Raw genomic sequence first — 24,763 nt, 5'->3', positions numbered from 1 at the left:
GGGTAAATGTATTAACCTCCGGTTTCTTCAACCAATACATTTACCCCAAGGGGTTTCTTTTGTTAGAAAGCAATTCAGGCTGAGAAGTGCCTTTGAAGGGTGCCTTTGAAGGGTGACAACTTTGAGAAAGTTAAACTTTTTTTGCAATTTGGTAAAATATGCCACATTTTAAAGATAGGGGATTTCACAGAATTTCAAAACATTGTGCATGTCAAATAGAGGTGTGTGCTGGGTTTACTCAGAGTGGGTTCACTTGCGAGTACAAATATGGCTGACCCCTCTCGCTAAGAGATTTTTATCTCTGAGCTAGAGAAATTAGCCATATTTTCCGGGCCACAAGGGGTCTGGTTAGTGTTTGGGGCTGAGGGGGGGCACAAAATGCTAGTATTTGCCCTGGCAGCGCTCTCATTTCACAGTTTAATACCTCAGAGCGGTGCCAGAGCAGCGGTGTGACAGAGACTGTTTTAAACTTTCCATCTCTTCAGTGAGGTCAGTTAATTTATTCACTGCACTGAGCTGGGGCAGAAAATTTAAAGTAAACAGAGCTGTGTCTAATTCCTCACACATTCAACTAGAGAGGGTGTGATCAGAATAGTGAGAGGCTGAGAAAACATTATGTATCTGAATAAAACAATGAATATGGATCATAAACAGTGAAGATCTCTGTATAAGTGTAGTAGATCTAGTTAAGGGGGGCAGATCTCGGAATAGGATGAAGTAGATGTTGGTATAGGGGTTCAGATCTCCTTAAAAGGGGGCAGATCTTGGTATAGGAGATAGTAGATGTCGTTATAGGGGGGTAATTACCAGTATAAGGAGTAGTATATCTCGGTACAGGGGTCAGTTAAGGGCAAGGTGACAGTGGATGTTAGTATAGCAGGGGATGGGGGCAGTTATCAATATTGGGGGGGTCTAGGTGCAGACCTCCTGTGTGAGGAGATCCCGTTTCAATGGCCACAGATGGACATATCACTGTAGGCTTCCAGTGACGTCACTATCAGTGCAACACAGAGACCCGACTACCGCCCCAACAACGTGATGTTACGTTACACAGCAACCACCGCTATTGCCCTGCTGCTCCACATACCCCCACTAGCAACTGCTCCATGTACAGCAAGAGCGAGACAGGTACTGCCCCGCCTATGTTATATCCTGTCCGCCCATGTGTTGTATTCTGCACCCTCCATGTGTTATATCCTACACCCCCTCTGTTTTGTATCCTGGCCCCCCACGTGTTGTATCCTGCTACCCATGTGTTGTATCTTCCTGTTGTGATATATCCTGCTCACACATACATATATAGTGACAGAGGGCCTGATTCATTAAGGAAAGTAAAGCAAAAAAAATGAGTATCTTTTCACCTTGGCAATACCATGTTGCAATGGAGGGGAAGGTAATTTTAAAATGTGGGGACAAATTTATAGTTGTATAGGGCATGTCGTGGATTACCTTTAATTTTAATTTTCAATGTGTAAATAAAGCTATCAAGTATTTGTGCACTACATGAAAATAGAGCCAGTCTTTAACTTATGTGCAAAATAATAAACTAATTTGCACCCCCTGCATTGTAACATGGTTTTGTCCAGGAGAAAACTTACTCAGTTTTTTGCCTTATTTTCCTAAATGAATCAGGCCCAGAGTCACTGGGTTGATAATGAATGGCATGTATCCATGTCCCAGGATGTCTCCTTTATATGCTTTTAAACCCAGAAAAATTTCTCTGTATAGGAAGCATTGTCCAAAAGAGGGTTTTGGCTTCAGGAAAAGCTGTTAATGGTCAATGGTGTTTTGTATGGAGATAGCAGGGTGGGCGCAGTCCGGGTCTTCTGGTCTGCAGGCTCATAGCAGTCTAATTAGGAGCTGCAACTGAGTGGTCTCTGTAAAAGGTTGTAGCTCTGCTTCAATTAGTCTCTCAGACCTGGGTAGTAGGTTGGATGCCTCCTGAGAGTACCTGCAAGTGGTGAGCAGATATTATTGTGTTTGGTATGTGTCTCGGACACAGGTTCTACACTTGAGAGAGCTAACTGGAGAATGTTTAGTCAGTGCCAGACAGGCAAGGATTTTTATTAATGTTTGGTTTATTTGAATGTGCTTAATAAAAATGGCTGAGGTCAGTTTTATCGAAAATAAGGGACTTGTATGACTCTATTGCTGCTATTCGCTGTTATCTACCCAAGGAGATGGTACCTATTCCCCTGATTGCTCAAAAAATAAATAAAAATATATATATATATATAATCTATCGCCATTCTTTCCCACTTCCTGTTTTGCACAATCATAATTTTTTTGTTTTTTGGGGAGAATGTAACTTAGTGTACAGGCTTCTTAAAACTACTGGTTTGTTTTGGTGGTAATCGATTGTGACTAAGGAGTGCCTTAGAGGGGTGACAAATTTGAGAAAGTTATAGTTTTTTTACAATTCGGTAAAATATATCCCATTGAAAAGATAGGGGATTACATAGCATTGCACATGTCAAATAGAGGTGTGTGCAGGCGCGGGCTTGGAGAGGCGTGGCTGGGGGGCACACAGGCGGCCGCATCACATGAAAAGGGATGCGGCCGGGTCATTGATGATGCGGCCGCATCCCCTGTCATGTGATGCGGCCGCCTGTGCGCTGACACGGCCGCATCTGATGTCATCAGATCATCAGATGCGGCCGTGGGGGAAAACATACTATTTTGCAGCCGGAGGGCGTCCGGCCAGCCTACCCCCTGGCCCTAATAGCGGCCTGACCGAGCGGCCCGGGGGGCCAATGCCACCCTGCCCCCCGGGCCAGCCCGCCCCTGGGTGTGTGCTTGGTGTACTCAGTGTGGCTTCTCTTTTCAGAGTACACATATGGCTAACAGATTTCTTCTCTGAGCTGGAGGAATTAGCCACATTTGCCAGCTACAGGGAAGATGGCTGGGGTTTTGGGGCTGTGAAGGGCACAAAGTAAAATTTTTAGCCCTGGCACCGCACATTGGAAAGGTTAATGGGTCCATGCGGTGTCAGAAACAGCTGTTACAGAGCCCCTCAGTGACTTCAGTTAATTCAGTCCATTGGCCTCTCCGGTACCGTCCTCTCCTGGTTCACCTCTTACCTTGCCGACCGTTCCTTCTCTGTTTCCACCTCTGATTCTCTCTCCCCTTCTTCCTCCCTTCCAGTCGGGGTCCCTCAGGGCTCTGTCCTTGGACCCTTACTATTCTCACTATACACCTCTTCTCTGGGTGCACTCATCAGCTCCTTCGGCCTCAAGTACCACCTTTATGCTGATGACACTCAACTCTACCTTTCCTCTCCTGATCTCTCCCTCCCTTCTTTCCAGGGTATCCGCATGCCTCTCTGCTATCTCCTCCTGGATGTCCTCTAGATTTCTTAAATTCAATCTTGCTAAAACTGAGCTCATTGTCTTTCCTCCCTCTCGTACCTCCTTCCCCTCTGACCTCTCCATCACTGTTGACAACTCATCTATCTCCCCTGTTCCCCAACTCCGCTGCCTAGGTGTCATCCTCGACTCCTCTCTCTCCTTTGCCCCTCACATTCACTCTCTCGCCAAATCCTGCCGTTTCCAGCTTCGCAACATTGCCCGCATTCGGCCCTTCCTCTCCCAGGATGCCACCAAATCTCTCGTCCACTCTCTGATTATCTCCCGCTTGGACTACTGCAACCTTCTCCTTATCTGCCTCCCCCTCTCTCATCTCGCTCCCCTTAGATCTGTACTTAACGCCGCTGCTAGGCTTATTTTCCTCTCTCGCCGTTTCACCTCTGTATCCCCACTCTACCAAGCCCTTCACTGGCTTCCCTTCCCCTACAGAATCCTTTTCAAGCTCCTCACTCTGACTTACAAGGCCCTCGCCAACTCCACTGCTCCCTACATCTCTAACCTTATCCCTATTCACACTCCCTCCCGCTCACTGCGATCGTCCAACGATCGTCGCCTCTCTTCCCCTCTGATTACCTCCTCTCACGCACGTATCCAAGACTTCTCCCGCGCCGCTCCCCTCCATTGGAATAAGCTCCCCCGCTCCATCAGAACTTCCCCTAATCTGTCCTCTTTCAAACGAACATTAAAAACCCACCTTTTCCTTAAAGCCTTCCAGTCCCATGCCTAAACTCCCACCGGTCGGCTACCTCTCTTTCTCATCCCTTCTTCCCTTCTCCCCCTTCCTCCCATCTCTCCGTCTCATCCACGTGTCTGTCTGTCTTCCCCTCCTTTAGATTGTTCTCTCCTTTGAGCAGGGCTCTCCTACCTTCTGTTTCCATCACTTTTAACTGCGCTCTCCAGCTACTCAGCTCACCTCCTCTCAGTCCCTCTGCCCTCTGTCTCCTCTCGCTTCTCTCCGCTCCCCTCCGTGACTCTCAACCTGTCATCCGTGCCCACCCTCTTGGGCCATAGTTACCTGCCTGTACTCACTTTTCCCCTCCCTCCCTCTCTTTCATGCTGTGCCTGAGCCCCCAGAGTTATAGTGCTTACTGTTACTTGTACTGTGCTGTTTCACCTTGTACTATGCCATTGTTTGTCCTTGTATGGCGCTACGGATACTTTGTGGCGCCCTATAAATAAAAATTAATAATAATAATAATAATAATAATTTACTCAATACACTGAGCTGGGGGTTGGAGATTTAAAAGTTCTCTGTAGTTCTGCACTGATCTCATACATAGCTAGCAGGAAAGATGTGTGATAAATCACAATGAAGCCTATTTACTTATCAATTTTACCATCTAAAATCCTCGAAAACAGATTCACCACAATTCGAAGGAACATTTAAATTTATTAACATTGCATTGCAGCAGATATCTACGATATTTTCTGCTTTGCATTCATTTTCGTTTTCCAGTGCAGTCCCCATAACAGTGTATTATTATTATGTATTACTTCTTCATAATGCAGTTTGCTAAGTTCCGATTTTCGGAATCATCGGAAGAGAAAGCACAGTGTAAAGGTTAGTGTTAGACTTCACAGAGACAGCAGTTTATCGTGTCTGCTGTCCCTGTGAAATTTTTTTGATACATATTAAAGATCCTTATCTATGTGATGAGGATTGAAAACTATTTTTCATATTGTGTGGTGCTATATAAATATGTCCCTTAATACATTGTTTTTCACTAAACTGAATATGCTACTTTCCTTTTGAATTTAGAGCACCCAACCCCCTTGCATAGGTTACATACTCTAGATATTTTATACTAACTGCAGAACAAGAAACACACTTTCTGTCACTATTTTAGTTTTTTAGTTTGTTGCTCTAACTCTAGCTTTTGTACCTGTGTACTGTACCCAAAACCAATGAGGCATGCAGTGAATAAGAGTATTAGCAATAAGTTAATATGCAAGCAACATAACTGCCCTCCTTACAGCAGCCCACACACCTCCCTCCTGTTTGCCCCAGAACTTGTATTTGGGGACCACATGATGTTTGCAGGCTGCGATTCACAGGCGGAAAACAGCTGTCTATCCCCTAGCTCTAACCACACAAACTGGCATCCTCTTTTCTGTTACCGTGTTTCCCCGATAATAAGACCTACCCCGATAATAAGACCTACCATTACTTTCCCCGAACGGTCCAAAATAAGCCCTACCCCAAAAATAAGCCCTAGCTAAATCCCCATTGCCCGGTCCCTGCACTACAATACAATGCCCCCAGCTCCGCCCCTCCACCCCTCGCATGAAATGGATGCCGCTGTTAAAGATTTAACAGTGGTATCCAATCACAGCTGCAGCATCTCACTGTCTCACATTGAGTGCGCACCCTCCCCTAGTTTTCTGTGAATGACGCTGGCATGCGTGCCAGCGTCATTTACAGCAGCGCCGTGGAGGAGAGTACAGAAAAAGAGGAAAGTGAAGAAAAACGAAAAACGGTAAGTCTGGTAAAGTATTGTAAAGCAGGACTGAGGGGCATGATGTGGAAAAAAGCAGGACTGAGGGGCATGATGGGGATAAAAGCAGGACTGAGGGGCATGATGGGGATAAAAGCAGGGCTGAGGGGCATGATGGGGATAAAAGCAGGACTGAGGGGCATGATGGAGACAAAAGCAAGGCTGAGGGGCATGATGGGAATAAAAGCAGGACTGGGGAGCATAATGGTCATCATTTTATTTCTTATCCTGTCTGTTTTGATCCCCAGACTTGAGTGCAAAAAGAAAGAGCTATACCGTTGAGTATAAGAAAGCAATTGTAGAGGACTCACAGGGCAAGAATCTTTTAGCTTTCTGTAAAAAAAAGATGTTGGATCTACGAATGGTCCGAAAATGGCGAGGGGAGTACAATAACCTCAGTCAACAGGTGGATGAGGGAAAAGCTAAGAAGCGCATATCTGGATCAGGTCGGCAACCCTTATATCCTGAGCTGGAAGACATCATTGGTGAATGGATTGCTGACAGGAGAGCAAAGGCATTGTGCGCAGGGCTGATATTCAAGCATTTGCCCTTGCAATGCCACCACAGTTCGAAATGGTCCCAGAAGGATTCAAAGCATCACGACACTGGTTGGACGGTTTCTTTCAGCGATATGAACTGTCTCTATAAAGATCAACAACACTGTTTAAGCTGTAAGATGTTGAAGTAATTAAACGTGCACTTGCATTAAAGTCCTTTGTTGATGGGATCGACTTTTCTAAATACCAAACCTGCAATATGATTGCTATGGATGAAACTCTAGTGTTTATGGGTCAAGGATCTCAAACAGCAGTTCATCACAGGGGAACCACGTCAATTTACATTCCCCCAACTGGCTACGAAAGGGCATGGGTTACCTCTGTTTTGACAATTCATTTGGATGGAAAGAAAGCCACACCTCTAATCATCAGTAAGGGCAAGAAAGATAAGATTGAACGTGTTCCAGGCATTTACGTTCTTGAAACAGAAAAAGCCTGGTGCACACAAGCAGTTATAAGGAAGTGGCTGGATTTAATGCTGCCACTTGTTTTGCGAGGTGACCAAAGAGGTCTGCTAGTCTGGGATTCAGCCAGCACTCACCGTGCTAAAGACACAATGATCTTCTTTGCAGAGAGAAGAATAGATCAAGTAATGATTCCCGCAGGAATGACTGCCTATCTCCAAACTCTTGATATTGAAATAAACAAGCCATTCAAGGACCATTTGGGCATGGAAGTCAATGACTACATTAAAAATAGAATGGAAAGAAATCAGCGTGGAAACTTAGTGAAGCCCCATCTGCAAGAGGTCGTGACTTGGGTGAAGAAGTCATGGCATAAAATTACTGACCGCTGTGTCGCCAATGCACTATGAGCAGCCTACCTGGACAAGACATGCTCATTTAAGGAGAGCTATATTGCTGGACATGACAGATTAGGTCCACTGCTTCAGCAGGAAATTGAGGCGCAAGAAATCCAGGCCGGAATTCGGGGTATGGACATTTATGATGATGTTGTTGAAGAAGATGACATAACCATTTTTGAATAAAGGCAGGTTTTTTGCTCACACATACCTGTTTATTGAAATTGCTGTCAATGTTAATTAAAATAAGCCCTACCCCGAAAATAAGCCCTATGCAGTTTTTTTGGCCCCCCCACAAAATAAGACAGTGTCTTATTATCGTGGAAACACTGTATATTTACCATGCGCATACACAACGCTTGGTGTATGCTTTTTGTAGGGTTGGCCAACTCCTGTCTTAGTAAATAGAACAGAGGAGAGGCTGCCATTTCATGCTGTTAGAGCTGGGGGCTAGACACTGGAGGAAACATGCTGCTGACACTGGGGGTGGGAATAGGAAGAATGGATTATTTCACACCCACCTGCCCAAGGTATTTTGCTGCTTTCTCAGTCCTTGGGCTGAACCTGGCTGGAGAGAGACCCTCTGGACCAACGCTTTAGTAAAATGTAAAAAGTAAAGAGTAAAATGTGTGTGAAAATGTGTGTGTGCGTGTGTGTAGCTATGTGTATGGCTGTGTGTGTGTGTGTGTGTAGCTGTGTATATGGCTGTGTGTGTGTATATATATGGCTGTGTGTGTAGATGTGTGTGTAGCTATGTATATGGCATTGTGTATGGAAGTGTGGCATGCAGTGTCGGACTGGCCTGCCGGGTAGCCGGGGTATCCCCAGGGAGGCCCTGTTGCCTGATAACTCCGCCCTCTTTGTTGGTGGGGCGGAGCAGAGAATTACTGAGTTGTGGTCAGTCTACATATGAAACGGAGACTGTAAAACTAATAAATCCCTCCCTACAGCCAGCACGTGAGAACACTTCCTGCTCCCGAGACAGAAATGCTGCACAGTGACACAGATCTCAGATTACTCCTTCTGTTGTAGTTGCAGGCGTCCTGTAGTCATAAAGTTGCGGTCCTAACTGCAGTGTGAGTCCGTGTAATCAGTAAGTGTAATAAATCGTGCAAACTTCTCTAGAACTCTTCACTGTGTGACATCGGAGGGAGGGAGATAAATTAGAATGGCTTCATGGTGATATATGTCTTCAGTGCCTCTATAAAAGGATCCTATTGCAGCTGACCAATGAATGGATTCCTAATAAACTAGTACCAAATTCACTGTTTATATCATGTTCCATGTTTATTTGTTTTCAATCAATTTTGGGACTCTATTCCCTATAGAAGCATATCTTAATCAGAATAAAACACATTGAGACAGTTAGGTCCTTATAGGATTGCATCTGCTATATCAGGGGTTGGCAACCTTTTTCTATCGGAGTGCCGGCTATAATCTAGTCAAGCCCAGGTGTGCCAGTTGTGTGTGTGTGTGTGTGTGTGTGTGTATAATATATATATATATATATATATATATATATATATATATATATATATATACACATACAGAGCTGCCTAGAGAAATTCATGGCCCCAGTACAGCAACTCCATGGGTCCTCCCTTATAGTTAAGCATAGTTAAAAAAATGTTGTGGCGCCGCCGACATTTTTTCCCCATGCGAGTGGTCGTACAATTGGGGGTGTGGCAGTGCATCATTGGGGGCATGTCTAGCAGGTGAAAAGCACCAGGCCACCCTCTTACAGAAAAATGCATTACTCATACATGCCCCCTTGCTCAGCAGCTTTGCTCACATATGTCCCCTCTGCCCACATGCTTTAATCACACTTGCCCCCCCCTCTGCCCAGCACCTTTAGTGACACATGCCCCTCTCCATCACACCTTCTTCTTACCTTATTCTCCACTGCACAGTATGGGAAGATATCCAGCAGCCCACCGAGTACCATGTGACCACTGCAGTCACATGACCTGGTGTCTGAAGGTACCTGAGCTGAAGGGGATTTAGCCACTACCGATCCCCCTGCACTCAATAAAATTTTTTTTTAAAAAAGTACTTTTAAAATATATTTTTTTTTTCAAAATTAGGTCTCCAGAGGGGGCTCGGTGGACCAAGCAGGCCCAGGCAATTTGTAGCCGCCCCTCCCCTCTCGGCGGCTATATATATATAATTATTTCTCATTTTATGAGGCTAATATCATATTAACAGTAAGGGACCAGCAAAAAAAAATGTTATGCTGCACAGTAGTGCCCCAGTTCACATCATACCTCATAATTGTGGCCCCAATTCATCGTATTCCACATAGTTGTGCCCCCAATTCATACTTTGCCACAGTTGCCCCCATAAATACATAGTATGCCACAGCTGCCCCCAGAAACACAAAATATGCCACAGTTGCCCCCAGAAACACATAGTATGCCACAGTTGCCCCCAGAAACACATAATATGCCAGTTGCCCCCAGAAACACATAGAATGCCACAGTTGCCCCAGAAACACATAGTATGCCACAGTTGCCCCCAGAAACACATAATATGCCACAGTTGCCCCCAGAAACACATAATATGCCAGTTGCCCCAGAAACACATAGTATGCCACAGTTGCCCCCAATACATTTTATGCCACAGTAATGTCCCCAATATCTTTTATGCCTCATTGACTCTTATGGCCTCAGAATTGCATAAAAAATTTTTTTAGGACACTAATAAATTAATAAAAAATTATATAATTTTATACTTACCTCTTCTAGCAGTGATCCTGTCCTCAAAGGTGCTTGGGAGGAACTGCGCAGCAGTTCAGCTCTTCTCCGGCTGTCATTTTTAATAAATGACAGCCGGAGAAGTGCTGAGCTGTTGCGCTTGCGCAGCAGTTCAGTGTCGGGGAAGGAATGACAGCCGGAGAAGAGCTTGCGCAGCAGTTCAGCTCTTCTCCGGCTGTCATTTAGAACAGTCAGACAGCCGGCGTGCCAGGACTCAGGGGGCTGCGTGCCGGGCGTTGCCAACCCCTGTGCTATATGATTTAATATTAATGTTTTGCTTTTGTCCTTTGTAGTGGCATTGGATTATTATTGATTGTACATTTTTGGATAGATCATTTTTTAGAGTCCTGTTTTTATTTGCCAGTGTCTAGAGTGTAGGGAGTGTGATTCGATTTATGTAATATTTTAAATGTGCATATATTTTTATGCTAATAAATTTGTGGTTTCTATAGTGGTTTCTATAGTGCTTCATGGATATATTAATTTTTAGTCTATACCCTTATATTGCGGTTTTCATATGATGAATGGCAGGGGCGGATCTAGAGACTATATGTACCCGGGGCGATGTAGGGGGGGGCGATTTAGGCCCCGCCCCCTTTTTGACATCTGAGGCTGCCAGGCTGTTCAGCAGTGACTTCTTTCTTCTCTTCTGTCTTGTCCGTCGCGGCTCCTCACTGCAAATGTCCACTTTTTTTTTATGGACCATACTATGGTGCTATACGTTGTCCTCCATGGGCTGACCCCATCCCCTTTAATGACTGACTACAACCCCTCTTACAGTTGGCCACACCCCATTGTAGTGGGCCCCTACCGCTGCATTTCCCCCGGTGGGCCCTTCATGTCCCAGTCCGACACTGGTGGCATGTGAAAGATAGGATCCAGTTTAGTTGTAATTGGCAGCATACAGTGTGATTAGCTGTATTTATGTATTCCACTATGGCTATGACGTGACCTTCTTTGCTTGTCAGTTTAAATTTTCCTCAATCTGTCCATTTGAAAGCAGATTGATAGGGCTATAAATTGTGGGATAACCATGGCCTTTGGTAAATTGTGCAAACTCTGCTGAAGTATACTGATGGCAGTTGTCTTATACAAACTTTCCTGGAATTCTATGCCTAAAATATATTGCTGTTAGTTTATCAAGTACATTGGAGGTCAATGTGTATTTCAAAGGTTCCAGGTAAAAAAAACAAAAAAACCTTGCAATCCCTCATTGTCCTGAGGTCCCTGTTAAAAGAGACTTTCTTTACAAAAATCAATACGGTGACTGTAAAAGGGTGATCTGAGGGGTATGGGGTTCTAATCTCCCTAATAGGCTGGCAAATGTATGGATGACCATTTAATAACTTTGCTTATGACTATTACCCTTAACCTCGCAAAGGTAATTCTGATTTAACCTAAGAAATATAATCTTATTTTGCTTTAAATCCAAAGGACCAACATTCATCTAATAACATATGCTTATCTCTTAAAAAAGTGCACACAAGATGCAGCTTCATTTGAAATGTGTTGTATTATTAATTAACATTGTAATTGTAAAAATTCATATATTATAAAACAGTATGAAAGTGTAACAGCATTTTACGCAAAATCAACAGATTTCATTTACTCTTCTAAAATAGGTGGTATAGTGACTGCTATAGTGACTGATACTGACTGTTTTTTCATGTAGCACACAAATATCAACTTTAAATTCCAGTTTACAAATAAGCTATCAAGTATTTGTGTGCTACATGAAAAAACAGTCAGTATTTAACTTATGTGCAAAACAGAAAACTAATTTTCGCCCCTTGCATTGTAACATGGTTTTGTCCAGGAGACTGAAATAAGAAACTTCTTAATTTAAGTTCCTTAATGAATCAGGTCCTCTATCTGTATTCCATTCAATCTATTCAAAACTTCATTATAACATTATAGCTGCATTAAACCACCTTCAATCAATCTATTCAATTTCCATTAAAACTACATTTTTCCTGCTAGCCAGATTCTAATATAAATTGCTTTCCAGGCCATATCATATATATAGACCTCCATGGCATTAAGCTTGCAGTCTCCACAAGCTAAGCCATCTCACCTTGGGAGCAGGGCAGGAAAAGGACCTTTCTGTTTTGTGTTACAGGATATCAAAAACCTTTCTTATGAGCGGAGTTTCCCTTTCCATAGGTAATAGATCACAGTATTTCATATGCTAATCCTGAGCAATTAAACAGACTTGCACAAGAATTCACTAACCTCATGTTTGTAGTGAGGGAGGAGAGTTTTGTTTAGAGCCATTTCTCTGATTCAAGCATGGCAGAACTAATATATTATATTATATTAGACTTTGAATGCCCTTATCATATAAAGTAATAGACTATATGTACTCTTCTTCATTGACAAAATACCTGCAACATGTTTTTTCATGTGATCTGATGATCTATTGCTGCAATGTTAACTGGATCTGGTCTTAAATACTTAAGCTGGTGATCACAAGACTGTCCTCTGTATTGTGTGGTGGTGACCAGTCTGCCCTCTGTATTGTGTGGCGGTGACCAGTCTGCCCTCTGTATTGTGTGGCGGTGACCAGGGTGCCCCCTGTATTGTGTGGCAGTGAAAAGAGTGTAAGAGTTAGGTCGGATAACAAGCTCCATTGCCGCTTTAAATATAGTGATATACAGGTCGCAATTGATTATGACATCAAAACAAGATGCCGTTCTTACTGGTGGTCGGGATTTGTTAGGAGACTGTCGGGGACTTCTTCTGTCATTCTTAAGGTCAGACCTCCAATTGCATAGACTTCATGTGTGTATTCCATTGAACACACAAATCTGTGAATTAGCAGCTCCACCATGTTGTGAAGGACAACAATCTCACTCCACGATAGTGCTGAATCTGCAGCTAACCACAGGATGTGATGACATACCATGTCTGTACTGAGCAAGGAACATGACCATTAAGGCTTCTGCCTTAATTGTCATAATTTCATTGCTTTTTGGAGTTTGAGTGAAAGAGTTTCAATAATTTTCTTACATTTTAGATGGTGTGTAGGTGTAACTGTAAGGTTTTTTGTCTGTGGGCTAAATATATATATAAATGAATGGAATCTAGGACTGGAAGCCCATGTCAAATTTTATGCTAGAGTATGTTTATGTTATAGTATGTTTATGTACTTCATGATCCAGCAAAGGGTACTCAGATTTTTATTTGAGAGTACTGAGCATTATTTGGCTAAACTAAAAAGATCCATGTTTTTTCAATATGATGCACATTTCTTTTGCTATCTATTGCATATGTTCTATTGTGTTTTGGAGACAACCAGGCTTTTCATAGTATTATAAATTTGCAAATTTTTCAGGAGTGGCTGGCCCATTTTCCTACAAGTTGGCAAATGCCAGCCATATTGTAAAATGAACCTTAATTTTCTAGTATCAAAATATGGAAAAAATTAGAACATTGTGTCCATTATATTTATGTTGCCTGTAAAATATTGTTCATAAGTTGTCAATTTCATCAAGTTGGCAGAAAATGTTTAAATCTCTTAATTTCTGAGGGAAAAGGATCAATTGAGGGCTTGGGACTCTAGCATTCATGTATAAGTATAAATGGTTTGGTGTAAATATTGACCCCTTTTAACATACAGTATTACATAGTTGAAAAATGTTTGCACTGAGTTTAAGCTTTAGAAATATCAAGTTTCCTGCATTCCAGGAATGACTTCATCTACAGTTTGGTTTGGTGGCTGGACATATCCCTTTGGCAGTACACCTCAGCTACGTGGTTGCACACACAAAATTTAATGGGCCCGGGTTTCTACAGTCCTAAACCTAACAGAGAAAAAATGTAGGGTAAGAACAATTTAGTATGAATTGACACTTGACGTGGAGTAGGAATCCACTCTATACTCACTAAATGCTATAAACACTCCTCGGCTTATTTTTTATGGGTTTTTTTCTTCTATTTTTTACCTGGAATACCTGTAATAAAGTAATTTTATCGCTTACAAATAAGCATTGTCCAATGCGATTGTTGTGGTTCCAACGAACAAAGATATTTGTCATGAGTCACAGGGACTGAAGGCCACTTGCTGATATTTGCTCTGCAAAGCTAGGAGGCGCGGAGTCTAAACATGCCCACGGTCTTCACCAGGGACCCACGCCAGGGAGTTTGCTGCAAGGGACGTGCAGGTCGCGGCCCTCCAAGTTAGCTTTCAACAGAGTGGATGGTGAACAGACATGGTCATGCAGGCAGATGTCAAACTGTACTGGCAAACGTGGTATCAAGGGGTAATGCAATTCGGAGTCAGCAAGCCAAAGGTCAAATACAGCAGGAGCAATCAGGCCGAAGGGAGATCCAGAAGCAGAACCAGGGATAGCCGAGTCGGTACACAGGAGATCAGTCAGAGAGCAGGGAGAACAGGCTGGAATGCCAGAGCAAAGGAAAACCTAGATACTCTGGCGTCTACCTAGTGTCAGAGGCAGGTTTAAATAGAGGTAACCTATCCCTGATTGGTGGCAGTGGAGGAGGCGGTCCAAACAGCTGACTGCTGACAGGGAGTAGAGAGAAGAGTTCCATTGCTAGGAAACGGGGACTCGAGACAGACACACATGCACACAGCAATCCTGAGGAGAGAGGCCGGCGTCCACCTGCCTAGCAACTGCCCATGCTGCCGACAGAGGAAGGTGTCCGTCTCTGGCACTGTTGGTGAGTGCAGGGACGGTGCATGACAATATTTAATTGCAAAATATAGCAGGATTTACAGCAAGCCATCATAATGCATAAAAGATGTTACAATGAAGCAATACACAATATTATAATCAAACAGGAAAGTATAAACATAAACCGAATACATTACATGTTAAGTAGTGCTTCACCCAGGCCCAGGGCCGGATTAACCCGAGGTCTAACTGGGCTATAGCCCAGGGGCCTCGGGCATCCAGGGGGCCCTTCAAACTCCTCAGCAGCATTATTGATCGGTCGGGGGCGGGGGCGCCCCCGGCCCGATCGATGCTGCTGAGTACTGTCAGTGCAGTCCTCCGTCCCGGCGCGCTGTAGTCTGCTTACTGAGGAGATCTCGCGAGAGTTCATGAACTCTCGCGAGATCTCCTCAGTAAGGAGCTTACAGCGCGCCGGGACGGAGGACTGCACTGACAGGTAAGTGCTTGGGGGGGTCCTCGCGGGGGGTGGGGGGCGGCGGACAGCTCACATTGGGGGCCTCGCGGGGAATGGAGGGCCCCTTAGCCCAGGGGCCTCCATTCCCTTAATCCGGCCCTGCCCAGGCCCATAAGATATGGTCATGTTGTCTGGAGTCAGACTAAGAGATCTATCAGGGGGAGCAGCTTGCTTATATGCAGTTTCAGTATAGAACAAAACACTAATGATGTCACTATTTATACAGATAACACTTACTTCATTGGTCCAGGATTAATGATATTCCAGTTCCCTGCTGCTCATAGGTCAGTTCATTTGATCCTTTCAAAGGGTGAGGGACAACTTCCCCCCACTGTTGTCTACGTTTTCCCTCTGATTAACCAGTTCAAACTAACCCACACACAAAGTACTTTTGAGTATTAATCTCATATTGCTTATATCTTGCGACCGCTAGATGCGATCGCTACCTCTGTTCAAACTGAGTTAATGCTGGTGAAATAAGCTTTAATATGAGACCAAACTCTTTACCTTTTACAAGACCTGAACCATAAATACCTTTACTATAGTGTTATTTATGCATAAATAAACAAGCTAATACATTTTAATAATAAATAAATGTGGATTGCAACCTTAATAAATGTGTATTATTTACAAGTGTAAGTGCGAATGTAAATGTGTGTTATGAACCCGTGCGATTGCATCATAACACGTGCCGTATTAATCGAAATTGCACAGTAAAACAATATTAATCAATTTGGTTTATTTCATCCAATTATTTACTTCGACACCTGGTATAATAAAAACACTTTTTCCAGACACTGGTTAATAAATGAACTGTTGGAAACATGTAATCAACTAAACTAAACTGAGGGCAATAAAATCACTTATAAGGTACAAAGCGCAATTGGTTTTATCTTTTACATTATAGAAAACACTAATTCCATAGCAGCACAATGCCTTATAGGGAGAACAGACCGTTTTTACAGTATTCATTGTACTCCCCTGATGTGTCCTTAATGCTCCAGTCTGACACTGATCTTTACCATCTTGACACATTTAGCTATGTTCTTAAACAGACACATTCGTGCAAAAATAGGCAAATTATGTCACAAATAGCATTGGTGCTGCGGACCTACATTTCCACTTTTTTTAAAAAAAACAATTTAAAGCCCTTTGTGACTTGTCATTTCATTGAGTATTCAATGGGTGAGTCACCCTTGCCCTGTGGCTATTTCTGGGCTGCCCTGTAGTTTAATATATAAGTTTAACTTCTAACATTTAATGCATTTAGCACAAAAGAAGATGAAAATCTAAAATATTTATGAAATGTTTTTATCATTTTTACTTGAAGCTACATCTTGTGGACCTGCTCCAATAGTGCTTAATGCCAATATCAGAACAAAGAAAAATGTGTATGCATCTGGTGAAAAGGCATTATATGAGTGTAAATTTGGTTATTCTCTGGAACAATTTAAGAAACCAGAAGCGGTTTGTGAGAATACACAGTGGAAGGATATACCAGAATGCAGAAGTAAGTAATATCAATCAGACATACCTTTTCAAAGTACTAATTGGCTTCATTTAAAAAAACTAATATACAACTTCCAGTGTATAGAATGAACCTTGCTGCATAGCTTTGAGATCTCCTGTAAATGGAATATGTACTGGGGTATCAAATTCTGGATAATAAATTACTGAAGTGCTATCAATGTTTTTAAGATATAGGGGGCCTATTTATCAAGTTTTAAACTAAACAGAAACAGATATTTTTGCATGGTTTAGGTCTTTTTAAGTTTAGTAGCTATTTAACAAATGCCTAATGCAGGAGATGTTGGAGATATTTCCTGCATTATGCAAAGTATTGCATAATACTGCACTCCCTATAATTTCCAATGGGGACCACAATCTGTTTAAATTTATCAAGCTCCTAAAGCTTAGCTTTTTGGAGCATGACCCGTCTGAAAATGGCGTTAGCCATTCAATCCTATGGGGAAAGCATATCATCATCATCATCATCACCATTTATTTATATAGCGCCACTGATTTCGTAGCGCTGTACAGAGAACTCACTCACATCAGTGCCTGCCCCATTGGGGCTTGCAGTCTAAATTCCCTAACACACACACACACACACACACACACACAGACACACAGATAAGGCCATGGTTGGGAATTTCACTCATGACCCCAGTGCTGTAAGGCAGTAGTGCTAACCACTTAGCCACTGTGCTAGCAGGAGAGGGATCTTTGAGTCACCAAAATGAAAAGGGAGGTATATATAAAGGGTTTATCTACTGTTTTTTGGTTCGTACTGATCCCACCAAGCTTTTTAGACACCCTCATATTGATACATGTTTTATTAATTACTTACCTATCTATTGAGTACAGCTAAGATTGTAATGTTAGCAGACTTGGAATGTAGCTCAGCTCACTGCAACATAACATTCATATATGTTGGCTTAACCTGATCTCCACTACGCTTCCCTTCTATATTATTGCAGCAGTTTTCTCTTAGTTTATTTTTTGTTAAATATCCTGTTGCCCATCCTGTTCCCCAGGATCCTTACCAGCTAAGGTCAGCCAAAACTCTCCTCAGGGTCAGGAAACTTCAGCATCCCTTACAGAGTTAGCCTCCAACAATATTAGAGAGAAGGCGGTCCTTATGGGTCCAACCATCCATCCCCACCTAACATAACAAAACAAAAACAAAAAAAGTGCAAAAATGTGCTAAGTGCTTAGGAGCTGATGCAGTGTTGGTCCTAAAATGGATGCAATTTTTTTTTAAAAACACACAAATTTGAATTTTCCACCCATATGCAGAGCCATACATATCTAGAGATGTGTCCGGCACTGCATCAGCAGCATATGTGCCTAGTTTACACCAAGTAATCATCATCAGCATGTATTTGCAAAATACAAAATGTGTGTATGCATGTTTCTGCAGGTCTGCATGATATGTATTTACGTATCATGCCCTTACTGTACTTGGCCTGCAATTGCAAGCTTCTTCCCTCTCCCGTTCCGCTTCTCCAGTCGTAAATAGATGCCAGATACACAGAAGTCTGCATTGGCACATATACGCAATTATTGGATTTGCTCAGGCTCAGAGATCTGAGTACCGAGCAGAGCCAGCTCGCTACTGTCATGCACCCTCGGAACTGGAAACAAGGCAAAATGTCAATGTTGCATCATGGGATTTTGCGAGCTTTACTTCTATTTCCCTCCAGAGGGTTTGATTTTGTTTTTACCAGTAAGAAGTTTCCTTTTCTCTCTATCCTGTTGGGGAACAGCACTGCCTTGTTAAGCTTTCACGTTGCTAAAGCCCCTTGTTTGGAGGACTTTTAATTGGAGCTCCACTCTTATAAATTTGCAGGGATCGTTTCTCCATATATATGATTCCATCTGAGGATTTTTGGATTCTCTAAATTTATGGAGGGCCCCAGAAGAGGACTTATTGGGCTTTGGGTGCATTGTACTGCATGATTTGTGCTCCTGAGTTAGGGAGCTCTTTTGCAGTAGCTATACCATCAGTCTATTGTTCTTAGTTTAATAATTTATACATATTTTATTTTATAGTGTTTTGTATTAAATATTTTTTATTTGTGAATGAACCAATCTCTTCAATTTTTTGTTCTATTTATTATACATATTTATGTGTATGTTGTTGGCTACTTTCCTCAGCACCATTTTCTTTCCAGGTGTTCTTTAATCTTTTAGGATTTCAATAGACCCTTAATGAGCTGCAGGGGGGATTATCCATTTTATAGAATATTGATTCATATAGTTACCTTGATCTGCTTATTCCTGTGAGCGCCGGACTCAGCCCTTTGGTGGGTTATTGATTGCCAGTGTTGTTGTCCGTCTACAATCTACGTGCCATGCTCCATTGCAAATTGACATTGCTGAAATAGAAATAATAAGGAATAAGGCTGTCAGTGTTCTTCAAAATCTGCAGTCACATTGTACTGTGTCATCAAAATGGATTTGCAGCAGTACACAGAAGATTAGGAGCACCAAGCAGCGTCTGGAACCAGTCATGATGATAGTAATCCCTCTACGTCATCTGTAAAGCGTATATTAAAGTGCTTAGTGTTTAGAGAGCTAGAGAAAAAAAAATGTAAATAAAACACCATTTACCTTGGTCAAGAAAAAAAGACCTGTAATCCAGGCAAAGTTAACTGCAGAAAAAAATAAAATTGCCAACATCCCATTCTATACACGCAGTAGCAAAGAAAGAATCAGGCCTTTGCCTTTCTCTAAGAGTGCTAATTCTGCAACTGTAATTGAGGCATCTTCTTGTAAGGTCAGTCATGACCAAGCAAGACCTTGTCATTCTGACACAAAAAGTGGTGTCCAAATACTTTTACGTGTAAAAGCTGGGCTGGAAGAAAACAGTAAGGCATTAGAGGAAATTGTATCTTAAGATTCAGAAATGACACAAATCCCTGAAGAGAGTCTATTCACGAGTGCTATCTGTATAAAGAATATTCCTGTCAGCATTTATGCATATGTGTGAATGAGCAGCCCAATTGTAGTCGGTGATACACAAATTGAGGATGCCACTTTAGAATTGCAACAAGATGAGAGGGATATTTGTGTAGCTGACGATGGCGCTAATGAGGACGTTTAACAATGTTGAGCTGTGTCAATGGTGCCTCACTAAGATATGCCGTCCTGCTTGTATCAATAAAGTTCACCAAAACTTCACAATTGCATACATGTAGAAAAACGATACATACATATGGCGCTGTCTTCACACACACTGGGAAGAATGATGTATATACATATGGAATCAATATCCAAAATTCAGTGCTCTGAAATATGAAGGTAGACAACACAACAAGAGCTGATAGTGTAGTATGCTAAACATATATATGATATATATTGTAAAATCACTCCAGCAATACAAAGCCCGTGCATGAATGATAATAGTGCACACAACACCCGTGTTTCCACTCTGATGAGGTCCCCTATAGGGTATGCGCTTACTCAAAAGTGGAAATATTCAAGCCCTCAGAGGATATATCGATGTTTCACTTTTTCCCGATTTCCCTCTGTGGCGTCTTGCACTCAAATATAAAAGGAATGGAAACAATCTGGTGCATTATCTTTTTAATGTATAAAACAATCTAAAACTCCAATTCATATTGCTCGTACCGGAAGGCAGTTAAGACACACATAGAACAAAGAGATAGGTATATGCACAGTCCCTCACCACAGTCAGTTCCATATGTCTATGCGTGCTCGCCACGTTCCCGATCACCCAGCAGTTAAAACCAACGCGTTTCGACCTATAAATGGTCTTTTTCAAGGTATAATGTTCCATAATCCCGGCGTCCTTTTTATACCCCTTTTTTCTGTGCATTTTTTATTTATTTGAGAGTCCCAGATCGTTCTCCGATACAGACTCTAGAAAAACAAAAAAAGAATGCCCAATTGTAATACAGTTGGTTAAGTAACTATGGAAACGTAGATCGGGTCCGGACAATAGGAAACCGGGACTTCCTTTTTAACCACACAATCAAGCCTCGTTTTGGAAAAATGGGCGTGTCCGGAGGGGTATAAAAAAGACGCCGGGATTATGGAACATTATACCTTGAAAAAGACCATTTATAGGTCGAAACGCGTTGGTTTTAACTGCTGGGTGATCGGGAACGTGGCGAGCACGCATGGACATATGGAACTGACTGTGGTGAGGGACTGTGCATATACCTACCTCTTTGTTCTATGCGTGTCTTAACTGCCTTCCGGTACGAGCAATATGAATTGGAGTTTTAGATTGTTTTATACATTAAAAAGATAATGCACCAGATTGTTTCCATTCCTTTTATATTTGAGTGCAAGACGCCACCGCGGGAAATCGGGAAAAAGTGAAACATCGATATATCCTCTGAGGGCTTGAATATTTCCACTTTTGAGTAAGCGCATACCCTATAGGGGACCTCATCAGAGTGGAAACACGGGTGTTGTGTGCACTATTATCCTTCATGCACGGGCATTGTATTGCTGGAGTGATTTTAAAATATATATCATATATATGATTAACATACTACACTATCAGCTCTTGTTGTGTTGTCTACCTTTATATTTCAGAGCACTGAATCTTGGACATTGATTCCATATGTATATACATTATTCTTCCCAGTGTGTGTGAAGACAGCGCCATATGTATGTATCGTTTTTCTACATGTATGCTAATGAGGATGTTGATGACGATGATGTTGTTTGTGTAAGTCATGCACCAGTGGAAGCAGTTCTTGCACGTGATAAGAAGGCCATTGTCATGCCAGGGCATAAGACCAAAAAATCCACCTCTTATGTGTGGAATTATTTTTACCAAAATCGTGACAACAGTTGTCTAGCCATTGTAGCTCTTGTAAAGCCACAGTCAGTAGAGAGACCTTAACCATCTAGGAACCTCATCCATGTTACGCCATTTGAAGCGAGTTCATGGCAAACTGTTGGGAAAATCTGAAACTTATGCTAAAAAAAAACCCCAAACAGTCCAGACATGTATATGTATTACTCAAACCTTCCACTCCGCTGCTGTTTCATCAGTATTGCACAAAGTGTTTGTAATCTGCACTTTACGTCAAAGGAACCTAGCTATATTTTATTTTGTTTGGGATTGGGACTCAGTGATGACCTTGATTTTTGCTCTGAATGTCAATGGCTCTTTTTAGTGCATTGTCTGGAACAAGATCTGATATACTCATGTCAGTGATTCTGCCAATCTTTGGACAACTGGCGGATTTACCCTTCTGAAGTTTGCTTTCAATTGTCCTTTCAATTGTTTCTCTTTCATACGTGTGTCCACATACTTTGTTTTTCACGGGGTTCACCATCTCAAACTGTGTTATAGGAGTGCTCCTGGTGACGGCGATCTCCTGTCTTTATCTTCCAAAGCTTTGTCTGTAGGGGCCGGTGACACACCCATTTGTTTTATCAGGTCTCTTAGCTGTTTTCTAAACTGGACAAATTTTTTGTCCTACCTCAGGGCCTCCTCTTTATTATTCTTCTATCTCTCGTGTACAAGCTCTCTTAAATTCGGGATTTCATCTGGTGGGTCACGTTTAAACTTAAGTACGGTCTCCTCAACTGCGTCTATATATTGGTTTACATCTCTGTTCAATGCAGTAAATTCCAAAATGATGGATTCCATGCTGCCCACATGTTCCATGTCACAGTTTGTCTGAAGCATATGTAATGCCACTCCTGTTGTAATATCCATTCCTGTGTCTACATAAGTTTGGCAGTTCTTCAGGGATGAGAGGGAGGTATCCACAGAGGAGAAGGAGATTAAAGATGCAGCATGAGCAGACATGGTTTAATAATGTAAAGTTAATTGACAGCACTGTTGGGTTTAAGGCAGCTAAGCTACTGGTAGCTTTTTTTGTGGGGGCCCCAAACAAACCAAGCACGTCAGCCACAAAAGTGGCAATCCTTGTCGCTGGAGTACTTGGTTTGTTAAACTGTACATGTCCTTTTCAGTATCTTACATAAGGGTGAATGTGAGCCAAGGACAATTCCATTTTGCACCACTTTTATTTTCTGCCACTGCTGTGTGGCAATGTTTCCTAGATGTGCTATGAGCTGCCATGTGCTTGTGTTGTTACTCTGTCGCTTAGCATCAAGTCAGCTCGCGGCAGTCTTTGTCTGAAAGTGGATGAAAATAATATTGTGACCTGTGAGGTGGTCAAAATTGTCTGGAAATGACTGGAAATTAGTGTTACTGAGGTTAATAATAATGTAGGAACAAAAAAAAAGCAAAATTATGTGATTTTTGCATATATTACCAATTTTTCTAAAAAAATACAGAACAAAAACCAAAACCAAAATGAAAATATGTGAGGGCGGTTTTGCCAAAACCAAGCCAAAACACAAAATTAATCCAGATTTAAAACCAAAATCAATGCACAGGGGTCAGTGAACAACTCTAACAATTATGCTATGCAACCTAGTATAACCTTAACTTTGCATTAGGTCTTCAGTGTTCAATAAATTAAGTGACCAAAGGCCTAAGCATTTCAACCAGACACCAAGTGTCCATAGCGCCTTTCGGCCATGAATAAAAAAAATGGTTTTCTTGCTTATGTAAAATGTCAGAGGGGCTATGGGAGAAGATCACACAAACCACAATTCCTTTCCCAGCCCCCCCTCGGTCCTTACCTGATCCCGAAGGACAGCTATGAGATGCCTTGACATTGTTCACGATGGACCCCCTACCATTCACCTCAATACAGGTTTTGATAGGGGCCTGAATCTTGGATCCTTTTACACTTCTGATTTACCAGTATCGGCCGACACCTTACTGCACTGCAGGCCTCTGCCTGCTACCTGAATCCATGGGCTCCAAGCCCACCCTTTAGGAACTCAACACTTTGTGCCCTTCTGGACCTACTGAAAGGCCACCTGCCTATGCACTCACACAGGGTCCTAGGTGCCTCCACTCTCACAGATGGTTCCTGGAGCCTCCACCCTCACACAGGGACACTGGTGCCTCTGCCCTCACACAGGGTCCCTGGTACCTCTGCCCTCACACAGGGTTCCTAGTGCCTCCACACTCACACAGGGTCTCGAATGCCTCCCTGTTTCAAAGGCCTTTTGCCCTTCCTATGGTGTCCTACTAGCAAAACAGATTTATGCCTGCTTTTCAAAAGGGCCTAGTACCTTAGCAACTCAAGGATGTAGTGCCCTAACAATCTCAAGGGCCTAGCGCCTCACTAAACCTAAGGGGCATTGTGCCCTAAATACACTAAGGTCCTAGTGCACCCTCTAAATTCAATAAGGGCTTAGTTCCCCCTCTAAATACACTAAGGGCATAGCAATCCCTACCTCTTGCAGGCAAAACTGTCATGGCTGGGACCCCGCAAAATGACCAGTATCAGCACTAGGCAATGCCAGCCATGTCTGGTGGCACTATAGCAGGGAAACCCAAAGAATGGGGTCGCCTTGCCATAGAGAAAACCATCTCTAGGCTGGTCAGCATGGACTGGATTCCCTAGGGAGTGATCGAACCTGAAAAATATGCAGACTCCCTTCTTAAGGTTTAACCAGCCCCATGCTGAATATATTCCGAATATTAACGCAATAGCAAACTACAAGATTCAATTTATACTTATTTTGTATTTAATACTACACCCTATGGGTGTAGTATTATGTATTCTATAAGGCACTTATCCATTAGTGTAAGTTTTCTCAGGGAGCTACACATATAGCATAAAAACACTGCCATGAATTACATTATTAACAAGAATATAATTTTTATGGGATATTTCCAGATAAATAGTAAATATGAATCATCAGTGACTACCCCAAGTAGCAGTACATAAGTACAGAAGAATTAAATTTCAATAATGAGATTACTGTCCACCTTCACAACCTAGAAGATGTGAAATCCAAACAAATTCTGCACCTCCCACCCAGCCTGGTGTCGATTCAAACAAAAGGCCCAGTGTAGCTTTGTCTGGGGCGATTTCAACCAAACTATGGGGGCGTCCACAGAATGGGTCTGTCTCAGTGCTTCTAGTTGGGGAGGGTTTTTTCAAAAGAAATCTACTTTTTGCCAGTAAATATTTTAAATTAATACAAAATTGTTATTTCCTATAATGTCTTCAAGTCCAGTCTACTATTTCAAGGTTAATATACCTCATCAAATCTGGAC

General features: G+C 42.3%; 1 protein-coding gene across 3 annotated transcripts in view; it reads left to right on the top strand.

Moving 5' to 3' along the window:
* The window catches only part of LOC142099299 (complement factor H-related protein 1-like), a 213,356-nt gene that overhangs the window by 130,481 nt on the left and 58,112 nt on the right, over nt 1-24,763 (top strand). For 2 of the 3 annotated variants that reach the window (XM_075182619.1, XM_075182620.1), the window contains one exon: nt 16,451-16,630. The exons of the other annotated variant lie outside the window; for it this stretch is intronic. In XM_075182619.1, the coding sequence (XP_075038720.1) occupies nt 16,451-16,630 (180 nt within the window). The remainder of the gene's footprint in view (nt 1-16,450; nt 16,631-24,763) is intronic. 3 annotated transcript variants of the gene reach the window in all.

Source organism: Mixophyes fleayi, chromosome 8 (assembly GCF_038048845.1).
Source record: "Mixophyes fleayi isolate aMixFle1 chromosome 8, aMixFle1.hap1, whole genome shotgun sequence".
NCBI classification, from domain to species: Eukaryota; Metazoa; Chordata; class Amphibia; order Anura; family Limnodynastidae; genus Mixophyes; species Mixophyes fleayi.
This window is presented reverse-complemented; position numbering and strand designations above follow the sequence as displayed.